Here is a 26353-nt window from a genome sequence, read left to right as displayed (position 1 = left end):
TACATGGGGCTCCCTTGAAGGGCATCCGGAGGCTGCAGTTAGTCCAGAATGCGGCTGCACGGGTGATAGAGGGAGCCCCTCGTGGCTCCCGTATAACACCCATCCTGCGCAGACTGCACTGGCTGCCTGTGGCCTCCCGGGTGCGCTTCAAGGTTTTGGTGACCACCTTTAAAGCGCTCCATGGCATAGGGCCGGGTTATCTACGGGACCGCCTGCTGCTACCGAATACCTCTCACCGACCCGTGCGCTCTCACAGAGAGGGACTCCTCAGGGTGCCGTCAGCGAGGCAATGTCGTCTGGCGACGCCCAGGGGAAGGGCCTTCTCTGTGGGGGCTCCCACCCTCTGGAATGAACTGCCCCCAGGACTTCGTCAGCTTCCGGACCTTCGGACCTTCCGCCGCGAGCTTAAAACATACCTATTTAATTGCGCAGGACTGAGTTAGTTTTAGTTTATGGGTTTTATCTTGGGTTTTAATTTTTATATTTTTAATTAAGGCTTTTGAATAAGTTTTTTAATTGTTTTTAGAATTGTATTTATTGTATTTCTTGTTTTTTAAATGCCTGTAAACCGCCCTGAGTCCTTTGGGAGATAGGGCGGTATATAAATATAAACAATAAAATAAATAAATAAATCAAGAGCACTCCAGCAACAGAATGCAAACAAATATGTATGCTAGATGACACAAAATGTAACACTCACAGCTGCATAATTTGAAAAGGAGTTTTGCTTGCCTGTCAGGTATATGGAGTAGGCATGCTCTGCTGCCACAGAACAGATTAAATGTTAGGTAAAGCAAAGAAATCACTCACATTCCCCAGAGTAACAGATGAATGAATATATTCCAGATGGCAAAGGAATCTGGTAACCAATGGATGGAATAAAGGGAAGCAGAAGTCCCTATAGTGGCCTCTAAATATCTGGAAAATGACTAGGTGACCCTCGTAATTCTCCATTCTTGTTATTAAAACATACACAGACAGGAATATTGATTTAGTAGCACAGACGAAAACTTGCCATTATGCTAATGGATCTCCAATTTTTAATCTTCCAAAGCCAACATGGAAAGAAAAGTGAGAACTTCTTTTAAGAGGCTGAAAATTCACGCATTATACAAAAATCATAACGTGGTTCTTTATGTGACACCTGATCATTATTTTAGGAAGAATGCCACTAACCATTCCAGGGCAATGTAGTGTGAATCAGGAAGAACCAAAGGGGAAGAAGCCTAGCTTCATTAGCCAAAAGAGACGTTTGTGCAGAATCTATACGATGGAAACTCACTGAGCTGTTTGAAGAAATATTTACTGAAAAGTACTTGCTGCAGTTCACCATTACACCTGATAGCAAGAGAGTGCAATAACAGGACCTGGTTGACCTTGCTTTGGAGGAGACAACTGCTGTGTCCTGCCCCTCCCGCCACATTTCCCCAGTTTTCACAGCATCTCGACTTGTGTAAGTTAAATGGCTTGTTTAGTTCCCTTTTCCATTTGCAAAAACAGAAAAAAGGAAGTGCACGAACTCAGTGCTATTACTGCAAGCCATAGCATTTCAAGTTAAATTGCCAAGTAGAAGAAATTGTGTGTGTGTGTGTAGTTTTTTAATGGTTTAAATCAGGATTTCCCAACTTTTGTATCTTTAAGACATGGACTTCAACTCCCAGACTTCTGTTGTCTTAAAAGTTGTCAAGGTTGGGAAACTCTGGTTTAAATTGTGGAATGTGTTTACACCTCTGATGCAGGTGAATCCACTCTGTTTCTCAGAATAAGGACATGAAAAGGAGGACAGCAAGAAAGTAACCATATTTTATTGGTTCAGGGAATGCCACCAAGTGCCAAACGGAAGACTTTATGAAAACAATAACTCATTTTTTTTATGCTTGCAACCTACGGGATAGTTTTGCTACTGACCACGAGCCCTGGGAATCTCAGGCAGGATTAGCAATGGCATTCTTCAAAGGAGGGAATTATGGTAGACTCAATACTCTGGCAATTCTGAAGCTCAGCATTCACAGCCATCTTCTGGAACACGCAGGGAAACCCTCCCATCTTCCTAATTTATTAATTTATCATTTTGTTTTTTTAACATCAAGTGTCTAGAAGGCAAAGTTCCATATCTCTTCTGTCTCTTCCCTCTTTCTTCATCCCTGCCTTGCATAATTCCTGGTCCAGAGACCATTACTGGATGGAATCAGTGATGGGATTCAATTTTTTTTACTACCAGTTCTATGGGCGTGGCTTGGCGTGGCTTGGTGGGTGTGGCTTGGTGGGCAGGGGAAGGATACTGTAAAATCTCCATTCTCTCCCCACTCCAGGGGAAGGTTACTGCAAAATCCCCATTTCCTCCTGATTAGCTGGGACTAGGGAGGCAGAGAATATATGGGGGTGGGGCTAGTCAGAGGTGGTATTTACTGGTTCTCCGAACTACTCAAAATTTCTGCTACCGGTTCTCCAGAACTGGTCAGAACCTGCTGAATACCAAATCTGGATGGATCAGGTGCAAAGTGAACATCTGGAAGTTTGTGACATGCTTATTGTAAGCACATCTAGCCAGTTAAAATTTTTGTGCTTTCTTTTAATTGGAAAAAAAGAAAAGAAATTGACCACTACTTGATAAGTTTAAGGAACTAAATCTGTGTGTGTATGTTTCTGGTGTGTCTGGTTTGTATATCTAAGATATTTTAGCCTTAATGTTTCTGAGCTCGGGTTGGAATACAACTCTGAGCATTATCAGTTTTCCCTGTTTTGCTACAATTGCTGAAGTTCTGAGTCAAAGTCAAACCGATGCAGTTTCTAGCACATCCCAATGCCCTTTTGATTGCAGATCTTGATTCTGGCCATGTTGTGACGTCATGCCACCCATGACAATTTTGCAGGTCCTCTCATAACACTTTTTCTCTAATCACATATGACTTGGAAGCGGAAAAGTAATGTTCTGGAAAGTGCAAGTATATTCACATAATCTCTTCCCCTCTAGTTGCTTTTTATCTATTTCACTTCTGTTTTCAATATACTAACTCACTCGTTATTTTAAGCATTTATGTTTTGTATTGTGTTTTTAGTTTGCATTGATAACTATCCTACTTTATGGAAGTACTTATAACCATGTTTTAAATACGTTTTTAAAAATCTTTACTTAAAATCTCGCTTTTTCCTCAGTAAAGCACAAGAGATGAAGGGGAGCTTTTTTCTTAAAATCAAAATGGGGTGTGTCCTTTTAGCTTAATTTCTTGCAAATTCTTTCAGATTTTCTTCCCAAAATTCTGAACATTACAATACTTACTGTCCAACTCAAACCAATAGTAACATTTATCCTTCCCTGTTCAGCTACTTCCCCTCAGTTTCTTTCAATTTCCCCTCTTTTCTCCCCGGTGCACTGCCCCTTCCCCGCCCTCCCCTTATCTCCATCCTGCCATTGTTTCCTCAGCCTTAACTATTTCTGTTGAAAGAAGGAGAATATGTATGTGCATAACTGAGTTTTTGTGTCTCTGTACAAGAGTGTGGGGATCAAATAAGATTTTTTTACTGTAGACTATTGTTGTATGCTAATAGTTAAGAATCCAATATTAATACTGAATTATTACAAGAAGTTCTTGAGTTACAACTACAATTGAGCCCAAAATTTATATTGCTAAGTGAAACATTTGTTAAGTGAGTTTTGCCCCATTTTATAACTTTTCTTGCCACAGTTATTAAGTGAATCGTTGCAGTTATTAAGTAACACAGTCATTAAGTGAATCTCAATTCCCCATTGACTTTGCTTGTCAGAAGGTCACAAAAGCTGATCACATGACCTTGCAACTGTCATAAATATGAACTAGTTGCCAAATCATCTGAATTTTGACCATGTCACCCTGGGGATGCTGCAACAGTTGTAAGTGTGAAAAATGGTCAGAAGTCATTTTTTTCATGCCATCGTAACATTGAATGGTCAACTAAATGAACTGTTGTAAGTCAAGAACTACCTGTACCAAGTGAGGGATTATTTTGAATCCCAGTTCATTGTCTTTTCAGATAGCTGTAGTAGTCACTCTTGGAGGAATTTTTCAATTTTTAATAAAATAGTCAATCAGAAGAAAACATTCAGGGATCAATCACCATTTTGTACAAATGCCTTAGACCAGTGTTTCTCGACCATGGCAGCTTCAATTCCCAGAATTCCCCAGCAAAAGCCCAGGCTGAGATACAGTACATTGCCTTAGGCAAGCACAGTTTGAGGTCAATGCAGCTGCTCTACTAATTGGTCAACAGACAAAAACTGATACCAAAGGACTTTCCTTTGATGGTAAACAGACTGGATGGCTATCCATCAGGGATGCTGCAGCAACAGATTCCTGCACTTGACAAAAGGTTGGGTTAGATGATATCTCAGATGCCTTCCAATTATACACAATAATACTGTGAGATAGAGACAGCATAACACTGAACAAGAATAAGATGCTTGATAGTGGAATTATTCTAATCCAATTTGGGTTTGGCCCAAACACAACTTTCTTTGATTGACATCAACTCTAGAAACAAATGCCAGAGACGAAGGTAAGAGAGAAGAGCTACTGAAAGAGGAATGTGGGGAAAAGATGGTGGTGAAGCAGAAGTAGATCGAACAAAACATGGAACAGAAAAAAACACACAACACAGCTTTTCCCTAACCTGGTGTCCTTTCTGGCATGGGCAACCATTGGAGACAAATGCAAGCGCTATTCACAATATATTTGGAGACTGCCAGGTTAGGAATTGCTGCTGCAGACCCCCAATGGTCCAGAGCAGGTGCTAGGAAGACAAAGAGCAGCTGAAGTTGGATGCAAACATGAGATTTCTGAGAGGAGAAAAGATAAAGCACCAGCAGGGATCAAAGCAAGAGTCCATGTTGTTGACAAGAGACAGGAAATAATTTTAGAGGCAGGGATCATGATCTTTACAAGATGGGGAGTCAATACCAGGAAAAGGCACTTTCGCAAATATTTTCATTGGCAGATCTATAAACAAATCCACACTTTACACATCATCATGGTACAGAAATATTGGATCTGCTTCAAGAAGAAGCAACAAAGTGTGAAGGACTAGTGTCAACTCCATGCCCACAGACTAATGAAATACACTCACTCTCTGAATTCCTTCCAGTTGCCTCTCCTGTGCACATTTTTACCACAGTTCACACTTCCTTATTGTTTCGTAATATTTTATAATATTCAAATTTTGCCATTGCCACAATTTGCCATTGTGTTATTATTATTATTATTATTTATTCAATTTTTATACCGCCCTTCTCCCGAAGGACTCAGGGCGGTGTACAGCCAGGTAAAACAAACAATGTAGTATACAATTAAAATATGAATTAAAAAACTTATTACATAATTGGCCTAAAACTTTGGAACATAAAAACTAAAACCCACTAAAAATTACTAGTAAAAATTTAAAACCAATAAAATTTAAGCCAGCCCCGCGCGAATAAATAAGTGTGTTTTTAATTCGCGGCGGAAGGTCCGAAGGTCAGGTATTTGGCGTAAGCCCGGGGGAAGCTCATTCCAGAGGGTAGGAGCCCCCACAGAGAAGGATCTGCCCCTGGGGGCCATTAACCGATATTGCTTGGCGGACGGCACCCTGAGAAGTCCCTCTCTGTGTGAGCGTACGGGTCGGTGGGAGGCATGAGGTAACAGCAGGTGGTCCCGTAAGTAAGTGTTGGAGGTTTTGTTTTCCCTGCAAGGACCAAATTGATAGAGAAACATATTTCATTCATAACCAGTCTGTTTAAAGCATGAACAAAAGTATCCTCCTGTTTCTAATCTTTTAAGAAGTTTTAAAAGGTATCTGTCTTTCTCGAAGCATACAGAGAGATATGGAGCTCAAAACTTCAGAATGAGACAGCGAACAAAACCAAAAACCCCTATAAATTAAAAATATAAATAATTAGTATTAATGCTGAGATAATGCTGAGAAAATCTTCAGAAAGGTGCCTGCTAGGTAGAAACAGACAAAGGCCAGCAGTCAGGTGTAACAATGAAGTCTCTATTAATTCAGGCTCTTTGTCAGTAGTTATGATGACTCAATTACTAAATCTAGAAAATGATTTAAACAGTGATGGCCGCAGAGAAATTCCTGCTAATTCCTCCTATCTTTCTCACTGCACAGTTGTACGTATAAGAATGCCCTGAACCATGTTTTCCCTCTGCCTAATTAAAAAAAAAAAAAAACCTTGCCAGCAGTCCCAAATGAGACAATTTTTAATGATTGTGACTTGCTCCAAGGCAAAGTCCTTTCTCATCATTCCTTGGAGTTGTGTTGCATCATACGAACTAATTAGAATTAGTAAAAGCAACTTTTTAAAAGGAGATAGCGTGGGAGACAAGAAACATGTTGCAAAAAAAAACACCAAAAAAACCACCCACCAACCTACAATAGAAGGCAAGAGAAACAGACCTTTGGGGTGAGAAAGGAGAATAAAATTTCTGATTCTGTTTAGTGACAATACCACCGTTAAAGTAATGTCTCTTATTTGCCTCCCTTACTGCTTTGGAAGCCAAGAAGAATGTAACAGTTTATATTTTTCTCCTTGCCTCACAGCTGTAAACTTTTATTGGTCAATATATACAGCTCTCAATTACAGCTCATTTTCTACAAAAACCTCCCAGAAGCCCTGAAGCATTATCTCAGCCAGATCTAGGGGCCAGGGCTGGAGACTGGAGTCAAGTCTCCTGGATTTTATTGACAGTTATGCCACTCTCATACTGCAAAAAATAAACTGCCTCCATTTTTTAATAGACTCCCAGTCTATTAAGTAAAACCCTGGGAGCCACAAGAAAGCCAAGGAGAAAACTTGTTTGCTTCTGCTTTTTCCCAAAACGCGAACAAACTAATTAACCATGATTTGATTTGCTAGAATTTTACTCACGGGCTCCAGGGCGATGCGTTGTTACTTGGGATTAAGTCTGAAGGGATGAATTTAGCAGGCCTTGCTTTGAATAGGTACAATAAAGGTGGCTAGTATGCTCCCTAGATTGTGTGAAGACAGGTAGTCCTCGACTTAAAACAATTTGTTTAGTGACTGTTTGAAGTTACAACATCATGTGACTGATGACCATTTTTCACCATTATGAAATTGAAGCAGCTTCATGGTCATGTGATCAAAATTCAAATGTTTGGCACTTGACTCATATTTATGATGGTTGCAGTGTCCTGGGGTCATGTGATCCCCTTTCATGACCTTCTGACCAGCAATGGGAAGCCAGATTCATTTAACAATGTGTTACTAACTTAAAAACTGCAGTGATTCACTGAACAACTGTGTCAAGAAAGGTTGTAAGAAGGGGAAAAGCTCACTTAACAAATGTTTCACTTAGCAACAGAAATTTTGGGCTCAACTGTGGTCGTAAGTTGAGGACTATCTGTATCTGTATCCTAACAAGATTCCAAAACTTTGTTGGACAGCTATAACAAATTTAAATAAATAAATCTCTTCTGCAATTGGTTGAGCAGGAGAGTGAAGTCTGTCAAACCTCCAAATGACTAAAAGAAGTAAATTAAAAAATGAGTGAGCCAAGCTCAGACATACTACAAATGGGAGTATTACTGTGTCATGGACTTCAATATAGCCATTACTGTACACCCAAGGTGCAGTACAAATCATTAAAAAATATTTTCCAGTATTTGATCCTGTGTACTTCTATCTTCAAATGGGAGGTTTATGACTGTTGTTACCTAAAATAAAAAATTAAAACAATAGCTATTGGAAAAGTGATTCAGGTGTTGTGATGTATAAAGATCAGAACAGTGCATGTCATGGTATTCTCTGTTATCTACGGAAATGAAAGTTGGAATTTAAGAGACCAGGAGAGAAAGAGTATTGATGCTTTTGAACTTTTGTGTTGAGAAGTCTCTTGCGAGTACTATGGACAACCAAGGAGTTAACAAATGGGTCGTTGAACAAATCAACCTATAGTTTTCATTTGAGGCACAAATGATCAGGCCCAAATTATCCTACTTTAGACATATTATGTGAAGAAAGCTAAACTGCTAGACAAGGCAGAAGAAAACAGAGAATAACCAGCAACATGATGAATTGATTCAGTTACAAGCAGTGATGGGCAGATTGCTAGAAGATCTGAAAGACCAGACTGTCATAGAGGAAATCTATCCATATGGTCACCAAGAGTCAATATTGACTTGATGGCACATAATCAATATATCAATTATCTATACTGGAATACCTGCAAACAACAGGAAATTATTAGATAAACCAACGTCTCCCCCTCCCCAATAGAGAAGAGAAATACAAGTTATGTATGTTTTAGGCTTAACACAAATGCTAATCAATTGTAGGACAAACCAAATGTTTAATTGGAGCCTGGGTTAAATATTTATTCCAAATTCATATGTAGGCCAGGTGAGAGAGTTGAATATGAATGAATCATAATTAGTATTTTTTTCAATCCAGTACTTGATGAACGTATCTTTTCTTTTATGTGCACTGAGAGCTTATGCACCAAGACAAATTCCTTGTATGTCCAGTCACACTTGGCCAATAAAAAATCCTATTCCTATTCTATTCTATTCTATTCTATTCTATTCTATTCTATTCTATTCTATTCTATTCTATTCTATTCTATTCTAGAGAAGGAGAAGCAAACATCTCAAGGCTTGATTTGACTCACAGAGTCTCAAACAGACACAACTAAATCCAGGCAACATTCCTGTAAACATAGTTTCATGGAAATGTAAACTTTAAAAAAAAGGAATCAGATAAACTCCAAATATTTGTTATTGAGGCTGGTGTAGGGATTATGATACTGATCAAGAACCAAGGAAATCCAAATTCAAGTCTACCCTTAATTCTTGTATGATTCCTTCCTATTGAAGGGCCATGGCTATAAATATGAAATAAGAAGGAATATTAGTAAAGTTTAGCTCTGCATGGTATAGTGAAAGAATCTTTATCTCAGCCATGTAGGACTTCTTCAGGGCACCAGGCGGAAAAGGTTGTTTTCACTCATTCATGCTCAATGGATGGTCATCTGGTCATTTTAATAATTCTTCTACTAAAACGAAGTCAGCTCTTTCCTGAACTATTTCTTCTATCTTCCAAATTTGTATCATCTTCCTTGATCCATTTTAATTAGGGCTGTAATCCTTCATGAAAGTATTGGATAATTTAAATTTTATCATGTTTCATTGTTTGTTCTTATGGGAACATCTTCAGGGAATAGTCATTCTTATTTTCGTTTACATAAGAAAGACCATCGGTCCTAAGCCAATGTTCTTTCCTTGTTACACAATAGTGCAGTCTGATTGCAACCATACCTCTTTGAGGTGACACAATAAACAAGTTACAGTTCTGGTCACCAATAATCTTCCAGAAAAATACTGGACAACACACCACTGTCTTTATCAACAGGATGAGAAGAAAATGGCCAAAAGGAATATAAACCTCTAGCACAAACTTAGTAATAAGAGTTGCAGTGTCCTTCCGTTATAGTTCTGATATATATATATATCAGGATCGTTGAGAACATGGAACTGAAGTCCCACCAATCTATAAGTTCTGGTTAGGGAGGAAGGATGACTGAGTGGTAACAGATCAGGTATTTCTTTCCTATTTTCTGTTTAAAATAAGGAGTTTGCGCGTATACAAATATAAGAGAAAGAGAAAGAAAAGACTGTCAGCTTGCACACACTTTCTCGTCCTTTATGCCACTCCATTATTTCAGCTGAAAAAGGAAGAGCTCCTCCTCTCTCGCCTGCCTCAGCTCGTAGTAAAGAGGGAGGCTTTTGTTTACTAACTCTCCCACATGCTTGGATGACACATGATGCTCTTACACTATTTCTGCTCTGCAGTGGTTCCTCACTGGCTCTTGGTGCCACAGCAACGCGCACACGTCTTGCCTGAAGAAAAGGGAGGGGAAGACCCACATTTCTTTTTTTGGTTACAGCTTTTTTTTTTCCCCTGGGGCATTCTTGGACACATTTCCCAGACAAAGACATTGGATAGCTGCACTCCCCAGATGGAACGGGTCGTGTTACAACCAGTTCTACAGCTTCCCTTCAGGACTCTTGACAGGAAAAACAAAGCCCTGTTAACCTTTGCCATTCTAAACAAAGTTAGCTACCCCAGAATTGACATTAGGGACAGATGCTGATGGAATGCTATCTAGGATGGGAAAAACAATGCCAGAAGGATTTGAGGAACGGAGGGAGGTGATTAATTCTTCTCTCACCTATCAAACATATGGAGTTCCTACATTTACCAAAAGCAAGAAGCTAGAATGGCACTCCAGCACTTGAGGAATTGTTTTTGTTCTAGTAAATCTTCCCCCTCCCCACCCTACTGGCAAAATTGTTCTTTTTTGATGAATGTAAAATCAAAGGATACCATTCTTTTGTTTAGAACCATTTCTCTCCCCCCACCCCCACATACACACACACTTCACACAAGTACAACTATATCCCAAAAATTGTGGGCAGAAGTCTGGGAGAAAGAGGGGACGAAGTAAAATGAAGCTCAAGATTGTAGGAAAAGCAGTGGAGCAATCTGAACATCTGGCACTGCACGGAAATCTAGCCACAGTGAACGTGTACACACATCCTTTCCTCCCTGAGCGGATTATGCATTTGCGAGAACTTGGCAGCTGCCACAGAGTTCCTGTAGGAAATAGCAATGGCTGTAACTTAAAGCTCTAGCCCTCTGCCGTTCGTTGCTTAGTTCCATCCCCCACATGACCCAGGTCCACAACAGCTTCCTGAAGTGGTTGCAGGCTACCACTCCTGTTCAGTTGGAAACACCCACAATAGGGCAGTGAAACTTCTCTGCTTGATTTATATCCATTAAAACAGCTCCAAGGAATTTCTTATCTTCCACAAGTACATTCTTTTCATGAAAGCACGTGTTTCCTTTAAAAATATGGTAGACTTCATTATGGATCTCATTGGCCCCCTAACCAAACCTCTGGTTTTGTGGCACAACATGCACAGTGGTGGGTTGCTCCCGGTTTGGTCCGGTTTGTAGTAATGGCGGCGGGAGGCTCCCCCCACCCGCCCCGGCATCATCACTGATGATCTGCGCATGCGCAGAAGTGCACGCGCATGAGGGAAGCAAGCACTCCCATTGCGAACCGGTAGTAAAGGTAAGTGGAACCCACCCCTGAACATCCACTTGTCTTTAGAAGACAAACAGAAGCAGCAGCAACGACAAGCTCCTGAGTGCGATTCTTCTCAGAAGGAATGTCAAGTGGCCCAGGCTGAAATCAGATCAGTCTAGGTAGGTTAAAATAAACCAGCTTGGATGATTCCTCCTCTCCTGTAAAACATTCTGAGGGATCTGCTTGGGAGGGTTTCACACAAGGAAGGACAATCCACAAGGGTACCTTACAAAGTAATAGTGGGAAGTGAAGGCTAGTGGTGGTGAATAGAGAAAAAGAGGAGAGGGAAGGGAAGGGAAGGGAAGAAAAAAGCACCCAGTGTCCAACCATAACATCCCCTCCTCCTGAAAGACCCAGAGGAAAAGACAGCTGCTCAAAACTTCACAGCTGATTGGTCTGATGTAAGGTATTTTATAAAATAGAAAAGATTGTGGTGAGCCTTCTAAGAACTCTTCCCACTTCTGCAAAACTTTCCTTGCAGAGAACTTTAATCAAAAAGTCCAACAAAATACTCTTTTGAAGATGGGTTGTGACGGTGCCAAAAGACACCATGGAGTGCCAATGGTGAACTAGTGCAGAATTTTAATATCTCACCTTTGCTAGAAACTCAGTGGCCATGTTCATACAATATGACTCAAGAAGGTCAATTAAAAACCTAGCAGCAGATGTATTTACACAACATGCTAAACTTGCTTACGGTTCATCATGAGTTTTATGCAGCTTGGTGTGTTAGTTGTACCCAAACTTTTCAGTTAATTTATGACTCTGTATATTATGCAGATCTAACATTGATTTAACTTATTTTCAGGATAACTGTGTTATGTGAACATGTCATATTAAAAGGCTTTAAGCAAGCCTTTTATCAGTCTTGGATACTTATATCTATTTGCAATCTGGGGAGAACAGAACTAATCAGGGTTTGCTGGCTTTAAAAATGAGAAATGCTTTGGATCATACATGTACATAAGTACAGCATCTCCCTGCTCTTCATTTAAGCAGCCTGCCTTTTTTTCAGGTTTCCTTGTGAGACAGCTTCTGCTTTAACAGTCATGTTAATGAATGGATAGCATATGCCATATACTGTAACAGGAGCACATTTTTTTTCACAATTGTAAGAAAGTCTGGAAAAACCCTGGCTGCTTTAATTAAGACTAGGAAAATGCTATGCGTGCGCAAGTTTCAAAACATTTGTTTTAAAACATTTCTGAAGCATGCAGGGTACTAACTCACTTTATTGTAACAATTATCCTACAGACTACTTGTGGTACCTGGGAGAATTACACCCATGCTTTGTACTGTTATTGTTACACTCAAAGCTTTTGATGAAAAAGGACCACTGCCATGGCATCCTGGTTCACCCATCACACCATGTTAGTTTCTTTCATCTGCTTCACAAGACAGCACCAACAGAAAAGTAAATCTCCAAAGTGATGGATACTTCAGGGCATTAAGGGAGCGGAGAAAGCTGGATTATTCATGGTATTTAAGGCTGAACTACATTTGAGGCTAGATGTCAAAGCATGAAATTTGGTTTCCTAGGGTAAAGATGACAGAATTATACTGGAAGCCTTGCCTCCTTGTTCTGCTATCCAGCTGATGGACTTAGTCAGCAGAAAATATTATACCTTTCCATAACTAATGGAAACAGAAGACCAGCCCCTTACAGCATAGGAAATGGCAGAGAGGCCTTGTTCTTTCTTTCTCTCCTAATACCCCTGCTAAAGTGATAAATCTGAGGTAAACAGATACCCCTCAAAATATTTGCAGTTTCTAAGTTGTCCTTGGGAGCAGAAGCAAGGCTCAAAGTGGTAGATTGGTATGCAGAAAGAAAATAAATTTATATACTGTATTTAGGAACCCTCCTCAGGAGAAGAACTAAACCTGTCCACCATTTAGAAAGAGTAGGTTTGATTCTTTTCATCTTAGTTTCAGTGATTATTTTTTTACTTTGTTCAATAGTCTTAATCGAAGACACTCAAAAACAAATCTACTTCTTTCTTTATACTGTAGTTCCCTGCGAACTTTATTTTATTTTTATTTTATTTTTTGGGTTCAGCTGCGGCAAAACTGAACAAAGGAAACCACTTTACATTCAAAAACAATGACTGTATTAGTATTTCTGTGAGGCAGAGCTACCTCTGTAGAATCAAATAAAGAATAATTATAAATATATATTTCAAAAAAAATAGTTCCCAGTTTTGAAACAAACTGTATATAATCAATATTAACACAAAGCTCATTCTAAGCATATTGGCAGTGATGGCGCAGAAGTTACACTGCTTGGCTAATCAATATATTCATACAAGCCTTCTTCCAATGAATTAATTCTGTTGCCTTACTGCTATCCTACTGTACTTGCTCTTCAAGCTGCCTACCCTCTGTAGATGAAGCCTGTGGAACTGATCTGCAATGCACTGTAACTTCCGTGCAATCTGAACTTCGGTACGCAATTCCTGCAGACTTTCCTGAGGTTCCTCCTGAAGATGGGGATTCAATGTGAAACCGATTGGTTGGACATGTAAACGGTATCCAGCATTTCCTGCCAAATATCATACAAAAAAGGTGTTTATAAGATCTTTTTTTTTTTTTTGACATCAACAACATGACATTAGACCTTTTTTTTTTTGTTATTGTTGTGCCTTTGAGTTAGCATTGACTGCCTGGATTAGGCCCTTCAGTTTCTTAAACAGATTTTCAGAAGTGGGTTTGCCATTGCCTGATTCCTAGGGCTGAAAGAGAGTGACCGGCCCAAGGTCAGCCAGCTGACTTTGTGCCTAAGTAAAGACTAGAACACATAAGCTCCTGACACCTTAGCCATTACACCAACCTGGTTCGTTTAAACAATATAATTGAACATAAATTTGAAATATTATACCCATGGCAACTAATATGGTTTTAATTGACATTTAATGTAGTATTATTATTGCACCTATACCCCACCTTTCTTTTGGGAGCTAAAGCTGGTGCTCCCCTCGTTTTACCTTCACAACTCTGTGAGAAAGATTGGACAAAGAGGAAGTGAGCGGCTCAAATTTACCAGTGATCTTTATGTCAAGCACCAATTCAAAACCATAACAACACACTAACTCCCTCATATGAATTAAATTTGAGCTGCAGTTAATTACCAATATTTGAGAGGAGAACAACTTAGATTACTTTTCTTCTAAATTATTATTGGAGCTGCTACTATTGGTCTATAAGGAGTCTAGTACATCCTAGAGTCATGGTGGCACAGTGATTAGATAGCAGTATTGCAGACTAATTCTTTTGACTGCCAACCGCAAGCAGTTCGGCAGTTTGAGTCTCACCAGGCTCAAGGTTGACTCAGCCTTCCATTCTTCCAAGGTGGGTAAAATGAGGACCCAGATTGTTGGGGGAAATATGCTACTCTGCAAACTGCTTAGAGCAGGCTGTAAAACGCTATGAAGTAGAATATAAGTCTAAGTGCTAGTGCTATTGCTAGAAATGTCGAGTGAGGACAATTATTTTATTAATTCTGCATTTAAGATGCAGACTATTAATATATTTTTCATTTATCATCTATTTCTTTTTTTTTGGTTAACACTAAGTCTTTTTTGATAACAAGCCCACTTCTGCATATGATGAAGACTGTTTCTAAGCGACTTGACACCAAAACTCAGTGGAGGGTTTCATTGCTGCCAAATGTTGGTGGCCAAAGATGAGAGATCACAGAGTTACATGTAAGTCTTGTTGCTGGCTGTCCAGTCTTGCTCTAAATAAAATACGCTGAACTTGAAGCAAGACCTCCCTGTGCCTGTTTCACGTAGAGCCAGGCAAAAGGTCCTAAGATAACTATCTGAAGCAACAGCAGAGGCAATTAGTGCTTTGCTCAAGAACAGCACGGTTCATTAAAAAAAAGGGAACAGGTTATATCTGTGGTTCACTGCCTTTTTTTCACCGCAGACAAAGAAGCAAGTAACAGCTGATGATTCTTACCATAAAAAAGTCTCTGAGGCTCTTCAGTGACTCCACAAGGTAACATGATATCCTGGCTGGAAGAGGATGCATTGAGGGTCTGTGTTGCCTTGTCCTGTTGTTTGGCAGGCCTGCTGCCTGGGCCACAACAATGTGTAAGTGGGAAGAGCTGGAACCTGCCCAGGAGGCAGTTGTAAGATTTGCTTTGGGTGAAAATGCCACGAAAGGCCATCTTGCTGGACTGACTGACCAGTTCACAGTCATCAGAGTGGAACACATCATCATCTAACCCATCCAAATGGGAAAAATCATCTTTCAGGTAAACAGGTGGATCCATTTCACCTGCAAATATATAAATTAATAAGAACATTACGAGACAAGATAATACACAATTGAACAGCAGAGGCAAAAACATACAAGCGTTTTATTTGTGCTGCCACACAAAGCTATTTCTGAATGCTGTCTGGAGGGAAAATGTTAATTGGTTAGTGAAGGAGGCCCTCTGACCAAGTTATCTCTTCTTCTTTAAAACAAAATTCTGAAGCAAATGGGAAACAAAATGCCATTTAAAGTTCAGACTGTTTACAGTCTGGTCTGCCCTACGAAGAAAGTTAAAAGAAAAAAAAAATAGCTTCCAGGAAAATTATTTTAGAATGCAAAGGCTATAAACCACATTAATACTTTAACAAGCATTCCGCTCTCAAAAAATACTATTCTAAATTCTCTACACAGTTTTGACAATTCTTAATGTAGAGTATCTGAAAACATTAACCAAGTTTGTTTATCTAAATAATAGAGCCAGTGGATCCTGGGATTGAGTGCGCTACTCCAATTTACTAGGAAATACATCCAAGTACAGCTGGTTTTTGCCATTTTAATGCAAAAAAAAATTCTATGAGTCTCTTGGAAATGAACTTCTTAAAGATATAAGTCTGCCATCTTACAGTTGGGATGTGGAAAAATACTTCCCATGTCCATAGAAGAACTAGAATAAATATATATTACACACACATTCACTTTTTAAAAATCTGCAGTGCAATTTGCAGTTTTAAAAAATGCATAGAAAAGTAAAATTTAAGGTAAGGTGTGCAATATACCTCTCTGTATCCATATAATATATATGAATGCCTCTCTTGAGCATCTTTCTATATAAACCCTACAGGGCATAGGGCTAGGCTGCTTATGGAACTAGGTTCGCCCCATCACAGCCCATCCCACTCGTTGAGGAAGGGAATGCTACAGACCCCACCTATCAAAGAATTTCAACTGGTCGGATCTAGGAAGTGGGCCTTTTTTGCCACTGCCCCTGCACTTAGAACATCTTGCCCTCAGAGGTAAGAAACCCCCCCCCAATCTCTTGGTCTTCCACAAAGGGGTCAAAACTTGGCTGTTCAGCTTTGCGTGGGCACTTACGGGCCCACCCAACCATGGGGGCTGGTTGGCCCCACGGGAGCCTTCTCACCTGTACTAACAACTGCTAACTTCTGCATCTTGGAACTCCCCATTTTTTGCAATTTTATAATGTTGATTATATATATATTTTTTTAATAATCTTAAATTATTCTGTTATTAATGCTTAATTTCATTGATTAAATTGTATACCACCCAGAGCCCCTCTCTGAGACAGCTGGATGGTTAAGGAGTGTGAAATATAAATAAACAAACACTACTCATGGCATGGAACCAAGTATTTAAAAGACTGCCTTTAAATAAGCTTACCCCATCAGATCTTGCAGGGAAGACATGCTGCAGATACCACTGGTCAGGGTTCTACATTTGGTGAATCCCAGGACATGGGCCTGCTGTGCTGCCTGGCTTATGGAACATCCTTTCTCTGAAAATTAAATTGGCCCCATCCATGGAGATTCTTGTTCTGTCCCCCTCGCCTCAGTCCGAGCGATGACTTAATTAGCCGGCACTATCAGCTCTGGCAGCAAACTAGCGAGCATCTGCCAAGTGTCTCTGTTATCTCTCTTGATGAGTCAACCAGGAACAAACAGTACTTCAGCTCTAGTTAAGCAGTTGATTTGCTTGCTACGAAGAGGTATAGCAGCCCTTGCTGCTTTTATATCCTGTGGGGTGTGGCTCCATGACTCAGCACTTCCTAGGCCTGCCCCACCCCTGCTTCTGTTGTTCCCGCCTCTCCTGCCTACGAAACCTAGGGTCCAGCCAGGCCTGATTGCCAACAGCTGGGTCTGGAGGCGTGGCCTGGGGGGGGAAGAGTCAGGGGACGGAGGCCTCGTTATCTCCTCCACCTGGCCTGCCTCTGGCTCCTGGAGCTGAGCCTGGGAAGCCGGTGCTCCAGAGGTAAGTCCTGATGGCCCTTCCCCCTCACTTTCCAAGTCACTTTCTGGCAGGGGGCCTGGCTCGGGGGGGGCGCAGACACAACAATTCTCAGTCATCCAGGTCATGGTTGTCCCAAAGGTGCTTTTTCAAAAGGTAACTGGACTTTCTATTTTTTTCTTTGAAGACGTTTCACTTTTCATCCAAGAAGCTTCTTCAGCTCTGCTCTGATGAGAAGTGAAATGTCTTCAGAGAAAAACCAAAAAGTCCAGTTGCCTCTTGAAAAAAGTACCTTTCGGACATTGGCTCCATCCCTTTTTGACATTCCGTAAGACCTGCTTATGTGACTAGACCTGGGGCTCTTATGGAACCAGAGACCTGGCTAAATAGCTCCACTACTCACAGCCATTTCTTATTCTGCCTCCACTTTGATTACATTTTGGTGTTTTTTTAAAGGATATTTATTACTAAATATTTTTTTTTACATTTGTATTCACCATTTTTGTATTTTTGTTATCTATTGTGTACCACCCAGAATTACTTTGGTGAGCTATATAAATTTGATAAATAAATAAACAACCAGAGACAAACACATTGTATGCTATATCCAGAAGCACAAGGGGCTTAGGCTAAGAAACTGGGAAATCCTAGCTAATCTTGACAAAAGTGTTCACACCTAGCTGACCCAGTCAACACCTGATAAAGAGGAAACAGTGCAGTTCTGAACACAGCTATGGGACAACCTAACCAAATACAACTAGGATGCAGCTTAGATGGAGATGAATAAGAATAAAGAAAAAGAAGCTAAATTAAAAGTAACAGCAAAAATAGTGGGAAAAGGGCAAGAATGATCAATAACTGGTTAGCATCAGGTGAAATGAACTGAATGGTTTTTGGTTGGAACATCTGACTGGTCTACACCCATTTGTTGACAAGCAGTTTAACAACATTACTGAAGTACAAGGAGGTGAAACTGAAGATTTCTTAACATCTGGCAAAACCTAGTGAAAGATCCAACAAAAGCAGCTCAGAGCACATAAATTTAATAAACAAATAAGCAAGTAAGCAAGCAAGTACCGGGCAACTATAGACCAATTATCTGCTTACCAACAACTCTCAAATTGCCAACTGGAATGATAGGTGATGAAGTATAGCAGCATTTAGTTAAAAACAAACTCTTTACACCTGAGCAGAGAGGAAATTGCCCACACAGCAGAGAAACAAAAGATTAGCTCCTAGTTGATTAAGAAGATTTTGGAAAACAGCAAGAGAAGAATGACCATCTTGAATGTAGCTTGGATTAATTACAAGAAAAAACTGGACTCCCTACCACAAGATTAGATAATCAAGTACCATAAGTCAGTACAAGCATCAGAAACTACAAAGATCAATGACACAATGGAAAACACAGTTGCTGGTCAATGACGATAGATTGGGAGAAGTTAATATCAAAATATCTGTCTTTATTTATTTATTTATTAATCGTATTTATATACCGCCCTATCTCCCGAAGGACTCAGGGCGGTTCACAAGGAGATTTCAAGGAGATTCAGTGTCACTACTACTGTTTGTCATTGCTCTGATTCCTCTGTCAATGATACTGAACAAGTCAGGCCATGGCTATCAAACATCAAAAACATCTCCCACCTCCTTTATATGGAACAGAATAACAGAGTCGGAAGCAACCTTCTAGTCCAACCCCCTGCCTAGGTAGGAAACCCTATACCATTTCAGACAAATATTTATCCAATATCTTCTTAAAAACTTCCAGTCTTGGAGCATTCACAACTTCTGAGGCAAATTGTTCCACTGATTAATTGTTCTAACTGTCAGGAAATTTCTCCTTAGTTCTAGGTTGCTTCTCTCCTTGATTAGTTTCTACCCATTGCTTCTTGTCCTGCCCTCAGGTGCTTTGGAGAATAGCTTGACTCCCTCTTCTTTGTGGCAGCCCCTGAGATATTGGAACACTGCTATCATGTCACCCCTGGTCCTTCTTTTCATTAAACTAGACATATGTAGTTCCTGCAATCGTTCTTCAAATGTTTTAGCCTCCAGTCCCCTAATCGTCTTCTTTGCTCTTCTCTGCACTCTTTCTAGAGCAGCGGTTCTCAACCTGTGGGTCGGGACCCCGTTGGGGGTCGAATGATGATTTGCCAGGGGTCACCTAAGACCATCAGAAATATGGGAAGTATATTTGCGAGTCGAAGAATCGCGCTCCAATGGTTGATTCCACAAGCCAGCTGCAGGCTCTTCAAATTGCTAGCCTAATCTGGCTTCAGGCACGATAAACTTAATAGGGCAGGAGTCTCCGCTTTAATGCCTCTGTCCTCAAGGCAATTGCAAGCAGTTCAGATCGCTAGCCAATACGGCTTCAGGCGTGATAAATTCAAAATGAAAATAATTTTATGGTTGGGGTTGCCACATCGTGGGGAATTGTATTAAAGGGGTCGCCACATCGTGGGGAATTGTATTAAAGGGGTCGCAGCACTATAAAGGTTGAGAACCACTGTTCTAGAGTCTCAACATCTTTTTTACATCGTGATGACTAAAACTGGATGCAATATTCCAATTGTGGCCTTACCAAGGCATTATAAAGTGATCTTGATTTTATCCGTCAGTTTACGCAGCCTAGAACTGTTTTGGCTTTTTTTGCAGCTGCTGCACACTATTGGCTCATATCTAAATGGTTTGTCCACTAGGACTTCAAGATCCCTCTCACAGTTACTACTATTGAGCAAGGTACCACATATACTGTACCTGTGCATTTTGTTTTCCTTGCCTAAATGTAGAACCTTACTTTTTTCACCGTTGAATTTCATTTTGTTAGATAGCGCCCAATGTTCAAGTCTGTCAAGATCTTTCTGTATCTTAAGCCTATCTTGCAGAGTGTTGGCTATTCCTGCCAGCTTGGTGTCATCTACAAATTTGATGAGTTCCCCCATCTATCCCATCATCCAAACCATTGATGAAGATGTTGAAGAGTATGGGGCCTAAATCAGAGCCTTGGGATATGCCACTGCATACTTCCTCCCTGTAAATCAGTTCCATTGAATGATCTGAGGCTCTCTGGAAAACAGCATCTGAAAGAGAATTGCTGCTCAACGCTGTCCGTATATGCAGCCAAGACATTGAAATGGAGTTTGGATAGGACAAATGTACCACTTTCACCATCATCAGGGGAAAAATAGTGAAAACTGAAAGAATTAGAATGCCCTATGGAAATAACATCAGTAGTCTGGATGAAAACCATTACTACAGATGCCTGGGTATTCTTCAAGCTGACTGTATCAAGCACAGTGAAATCAGGAAGAAAGTTATAAGTCATTACATCAAGAGACTAAAGATCTTAAACACCAAAGTCAGTAGAAGGAATGCCATCAGGACAATTAACATCTGGGGAATCCCACTCATGAAGTACACAGTTGGAATAATAGCCCTGGATAGGAAAACCGGAAAAATAATGAATCACGGCCTTCATCCATACGGCAATGTGGACAGACTCTACTTATCAAAGAAAATGGACGGGTGTGGAATATTGCCAGTAAAAGTGGCATTGGAAGAATACCCAAAGGACAGTGAAGAAGATGCACTGAACCTAGTACACAAGGAAAGCTTACTGAGACCTGGAGAGACTAAACTGGCCTACAAGAAAGACCAAATGAAAAACAGAAAAGATAAATGGCTAGGCAAAGTATAACATGGTACAGTTTTTAAAAAGGAGGCAAAGCAGACCTGGCAATGGCTAAGAGCAGGAAAATTGAAGAAAGAGACAAGGGAGTTAATTCTGGCTGCACCAAGACCAAGCTTTAAGATAGAAGATAACAACAGACAGCAACTCTGCAAAGAAGCCAAAGAAATAAAGGAACTATCTAGTTCAGGGGTCTCCAACCTTGGCAACTTTAAGACTTTAAGACTCTTGGAGTTGAAGTCCACAAGTCTTAAAGTTGCCAAGGTTAGAGACCCCTGATCTAGTTAGTTGCTGCAAGATCATGGAGACAGACTAATAATAATGACATGATACAGTAGCTACACTGGCGCATTGGAATATCTGCAAGAAATGCCTTTTGCCTCCAAGAAAGAACTGTTGAGACCACAAAATAGACAAAACCATAGAAAATGAAGAACTAAAAGTGCTCTGGGACTTTGAATTCAAACAGATAAACATCTCATATATAGCAATTGTTGATAAGACAGACAAAGAAGTCTGGATACTGGACCATGGCAATACCTGGAGATAGCAGAACAGAAAAGAACTGGAGCAAATCACAAAACATAAATAAAATGTGCAAATAAAAGTAGAACAATTGTGGCAAAAGAAAGCAAACCAGCAAGAGTAATAGCCTCAAAACCAGCTGAACACCATCATCTCTGACAAAATCACCAGCCAGTTGCAAAAGGCAACTTTACTTGGAACACCTTACATCCTGTGACTCTTCCTTTAACACCATCAAAAACAACATCTTCTTATTCCAGGTTCCCAGAAAGGACTTGATAGCTGGATAAAAATGCCAAATCCAGTCTAAACATCTGGCTGACTATGCAACGAACCATAATAATTTATTAAATTTATATGCTGCCTGATTCCCAATGATTCTTTTACAGCAAAAGGCAATCATATCTTCTAATGGCAATTGAAGAAACATCACAGAGTTTCCATCCTTATTAATGTCTTCCACAAAAAAGTAATTTTAAATTGTCTTTAGGAAAGAAAAAGTCTTGCTTCCTTTTTGCCCATCAAAATGTTTTTCATTGCCAATGTGTTTTGCTCAACAGTCAATTCCATCTGCTTGTTTCAGCTATGTTATCCTTTCTCTCCCCCCCACCCAATGTGATTTAATGTTAGGGTTACTGATTGATGGTTGACAGTTATCTCTATGAATTTATGTAAACATAAGGCTATTGCACCAAGAGGCAACACCCACAGCAGGCAAAAAGGTTTTGGACATGAGATTTTAACATTAGTAATGGGCAAAAAAAAAAAAAAGGAACAAGAGCCAAAAGGAAGAAAAAATATTTTGAAAACAACAAATCATAGAGAAAGGGGGAAAAAAGGCTCAGATCCATTTCTAGCAGATAAAGACGGGGTGGGGGGGAAGCATTGTTGGCAAGTATTATAGTAGAATGTGCTGTTTGCTGGGACTCATCTATTCTCTAAAAAGATAAAAGACCCAGCACAGAGTTCAGAGCCAGAAGATTCTGCCAGAGGAAGGAGAAGTATCTGCAGGGTGTCCTGCTCTACAATTTTCTCCAATTACCTGACTCTGCCCTGGAATTTCACTTAATAGATTCATGAACCTCAAGAATCAGCTGAGGGTCAGAAGATTGAGGAAATCAAGCTGCTTTGGACACTCCTTAATGCCATATTGCATTACCTATTTATACTTATTCACATATATCACTTCATAAACATTAAATTATGTTTGTTTACATACTAAAAAGATTTACAGGTAGTCCTTAGCTTACAACCGTTCATTTAGTGGTCATTCAAAGTCACAAAGGCACTGAAAAAGTGACTTATGACCATTTTTCACACCACCATTGTAGCATCCCCATGATCATGTGATCAAAATTCAGATGCTTGGCAACTGGTTCATAGTTATGACCATTGCTGTGTCCCAAGGTCACGTGATCACCTTTTGCAAACTTCTGACATGCAAAGTCAATTATTGTGTCTGCCCCCCCCCCGGAGCCGGCCCCCCTGCTGGAAAGTGACTCGGAAAGTGAGGGGGAAGGGCCATCAGAACTTACCTCTGGAGCACCGGTTTCTCTGGCTCAGCTCCAGGAGCCAGAGGCAGGCCAGGTGGAGGAGATAACGAGGCCTCCGTCCCCTGACTCTTTTCCCCCCCAGGCCACGCCCCCAGACCTGGCTGATGGCAATCAGGCCTGGGTGGACCCTAGGTTTCGTAGGCAGGAAAGGCGGGAACAACAGAAGCAGGGGTGGGGCAGGCCTAGGAAGTGCTGAGTCATGGAGCCACACCCCACAGGATATAAAAGCAGCAAGGGCTGCTATACCCCTTCGTGGCAAGCAAATCAACTGCTTAACTAGAGTGAAGTACTGTTTGTTCCTGGTTGACTCATCGGCAGCAAGAGAGATAATAGAGACACTTGGCAGATGCTCGCTAGTTTGCTGCCAGAAGCTGATAGTTGCCGGCTAATTAAGTCATCGCTCGTGTCTCCCGGACTGAGGAGCGGGACAGAACATCAATGAGGAAGCCAGATTCATTGACAACCAAGTTGCTAACTTATCAACTGCAGTGATTGACTTAACAACTGTGTCAATAAAGGTCGTAAAATGGGGCAAAACTCACTTAACAAATGTCTCACTTAACTGCAGAAATGTTGGGCTCAATTGTGATCGTAAGTCAAAGACTACCTGTATTTAAATGTTTTCAGCATTTTCAGTCACCAATAAATGTTTGATTAGAAAAAAGACAAGATCTACAAGTCAATTTGGCTGCCTCAGCAAGTTCTATCATATTCACCAACCATTCCTTGGTATTGCCCAATCTTTGAAGTCTCATTTTTGCTGACTGTGAACAGTGCCAGTGGCCAGACCCAAGACCAAGTGGAGAAGGAAGTGGTTTACAGTTTCTGGGTTGGTGATTAATTTTCCCATTAACTGGATTTTGGAAGATCACCTTGTGCAATCTCACTTTATATAGTAAGACAAAAACCGTGCTCAATCAGGTTGACTAAAGAACAATAGGACTGAATTGACTTCAGAATCGGCTTAGTCAAAGCCGGTGCAAAATTATTTTTGCAGAACTTTTTAAGGTATGTAACAAGCGATCTAAGCATAAAATCTAAAATCTTACTGAATTAAAAAACAAAACAGTATATAAATTCAGTTATCTAGCATCTAGATAACAGAGTATACTGATAACAGCGAAGAATGCAGTTGTTCAGAAAATCTCTAACAAAATGTATAACCTCGAACAAATGTATACCAGGTCTTCACTGAACATACAATTTGAATGACATCCATGCAAGGTACAAGAAATTTCTCTCCTATTGAGTTACATTTAAAGAAAAAAAAAATGTTTTTAAAAGATGGCTCTTGAATCAACAACCAGTCTGCCCACAACAGAGCACGTAAAACGACGTAACTCCATGTCTAATCACAGTAACCACCATATAAATATCCCTTGGCAAAGAGGATTAAATGTACAGCTCAAAAGAGGGCATGGGATGGCATGGATTTATTTTTCTCACCCCATGCCAAGTTCCTGGCTAGAGTGGGAAGTGAAAAGAACACCCCCAAGGAAGCCAACTGCAAACTCCTTCCACGTCGTACTATACCAAGAAAGCTGCATAGAAATACCCAAGTAAGTCACTATAACTGAACTTGGCTCCGAGATCATATTATGCATTCTCAAGAGCTTATATAAAGTCTGGCAAGTAGAAACAGGGTTAAAAAAAGTGACTTTCATAACAGGACATGCTGCACAAAAAAAGGAGGCACTTCACAAAACAAGTGTTTCTTGAGCACATCTGGCAATGTGCTCAATTTACAGTTTCACTCTAGCAACTGAAACCACTGGGATAGATAAGAAGAGGAAACTGTGCTGTTTCCTGTGGCCTCAGGCAGGAGCTTTTGGGGATCAGGGCAGGGAATTTTGTTGGCCTAACTTGCCAGGGTGACCCTATAAGTGGAACTGGTACCAAGTAGCATCCATCAGACAAAGACAGAAAAAACAAGGGGATGAAAGAAGCCGGAGGAAGATTGGTGTGGTCCTGAGGCTACTTTATGGGCAGAGAAAGTGTTACCTGGAGGCTTAGACTATTTCCTACAGTTTCTTGGAAAGCCTTGGGAACTCCTTGACTACACTATTCTGAGATATGGCTTGTGGACATTAGAGATTATTGCATTTATTGTGTGATGATAGCATTGTAGTGCCATCTTCAAATTAGTTGACAAGGTTCAGCCCCTTTTGATTGCAAGCAATGTGGAGATGTGTTAGCAGGTGGCAACAAAATAGAATGAAGGGATAAGTAATAGCAAGAAAGAGGGAGAAAGGCCCTGAACAAGTCAGCTACACCAGAATAGAATAGAATAGAATAGAATAGAATAGAATAGAATAGAATAGAATAGAATAGAATAGAATTTTTTATTGGCCAAGTGTGATTGGACACACAAGGAATTTGTCTTGGTGCATATGCTCTCAGTGTACATAGAAGAAAAGATACGTTCATCAAGAATCGTAAGGTACAACACTTAATGATAGTCATAGGGTAAAAATAAACAATCAGGAAATAATCAATATCAATATAAATCATAAGGATATAAGCAACAAAGTTTTTAGTTATACAGTCATAAGTGGAAGGAGATGGGTGATAGGAATGATGAGAAGATTAATTGTAGTGCAGACTTAGTAAATAGTTTGACAGTATTGAAGGAATTATTTGTTTAGCAGAGTGATGGCGTTTGGGAAAAACTGTTCTTGTGTCTAGTTGTTCCGATGTGCAGTGCTCTATAGCGTCATTTTGAGGGTAGGAGTTGAAACAGTTTATGTCCAGGATGCCAGGGGTCTGTAAATATTTTCACAGCCCTCTTTTTGACTCGTGCAATATACAGGTCCTCAATGGAAGGCAGGTTGGTAGCAATTGTTTTTTTCTGCAGTTCTAATTATCCTCTGAGGTCTGTGTCTGTCTTGTTGGGTTGCAGAACCAAACCAGACAGTTATAGAGGTGTAAATGACAGACTCAATAATTCCTCTGTAGAACTGACTCAGCAGCTCCTTGGGTAGTTTGAGCTTTCCGAGTTGGCGCAGAAAGAACATTCTTTGTTGTGCTTTTTTTTATTAATTTTTATTGAATTTTAAAAAAACAAAACAAAAACAGTGGACTTTGCTCCACGTCTCTGATTTTTAACATCTATGTCAAATCTAATTTACTATGTCATATGTTCTCAGTTTATATATAGGTTTACATATCTCCTAATTCTATTTATATTAAGTATATACCATGTTATTACTACTATTACAACTCTATACATATTTAATATAACT

At 40.1% G+C, this 26353-nt stretch overlaps 1 protein-coding gene across 3 annotated transcripts in view; it reads right to left on the bottom strand.

The window, feature by feature from the left end:
• BMF (Bcl2 modifying factor) overlaps positions 1 to 26353 on the bottom strand; it is a 50618-nt gene that overhangs the window by 14654 nt on the left and 9611 nt on the right. The window contains exons 2-4 of one of the 3 annotated variants that reach the window (XM_058162121.1): positions 15084 to 15404; positions 13502 to 13603; positions 4031 to 5694 (exon numbers count right to left, since the gene is read on the bottom strand). In XM_058162121.1, coding sequence (XP_058018104.1) covers positions 5570 to 5694; positions 13502 to 13603; positions 15084 to 15399 — 543 coding nt within the window. In that variant the 5' untranslated portion in view covers positions 15400 to 15404 and the 3' untranslated portion in view covers positions 4031 to 5569. Of the gene's footprint in view, positions 1 to 4030; positions 5695 to 13501; positions 13666 to 15083; positions 15405 to 26353 lie in introns of those variants that run through there. The other 2 variants (XM_058162119.1, XM_058162120.1) reach the window with 2 other exon arrangements.

Source organism: Ahaetulla prasina, chromosome 1 (genome assembly GCF_028640845.1).
Source record: "Ahaetulla prasina isolate Xishuangbanna chromosome 1, ASM2864084v1, whole genome shotgun sequence".
NCBI lineage: Eukaryota > Metazoa > Chordata > Lepidosauria > Squamata > Colubridae > Ahaetulla > Ahaetulla prasina.
This window is presented reverse-complemented; position numbering and strand designations above follow the sequence as displayed.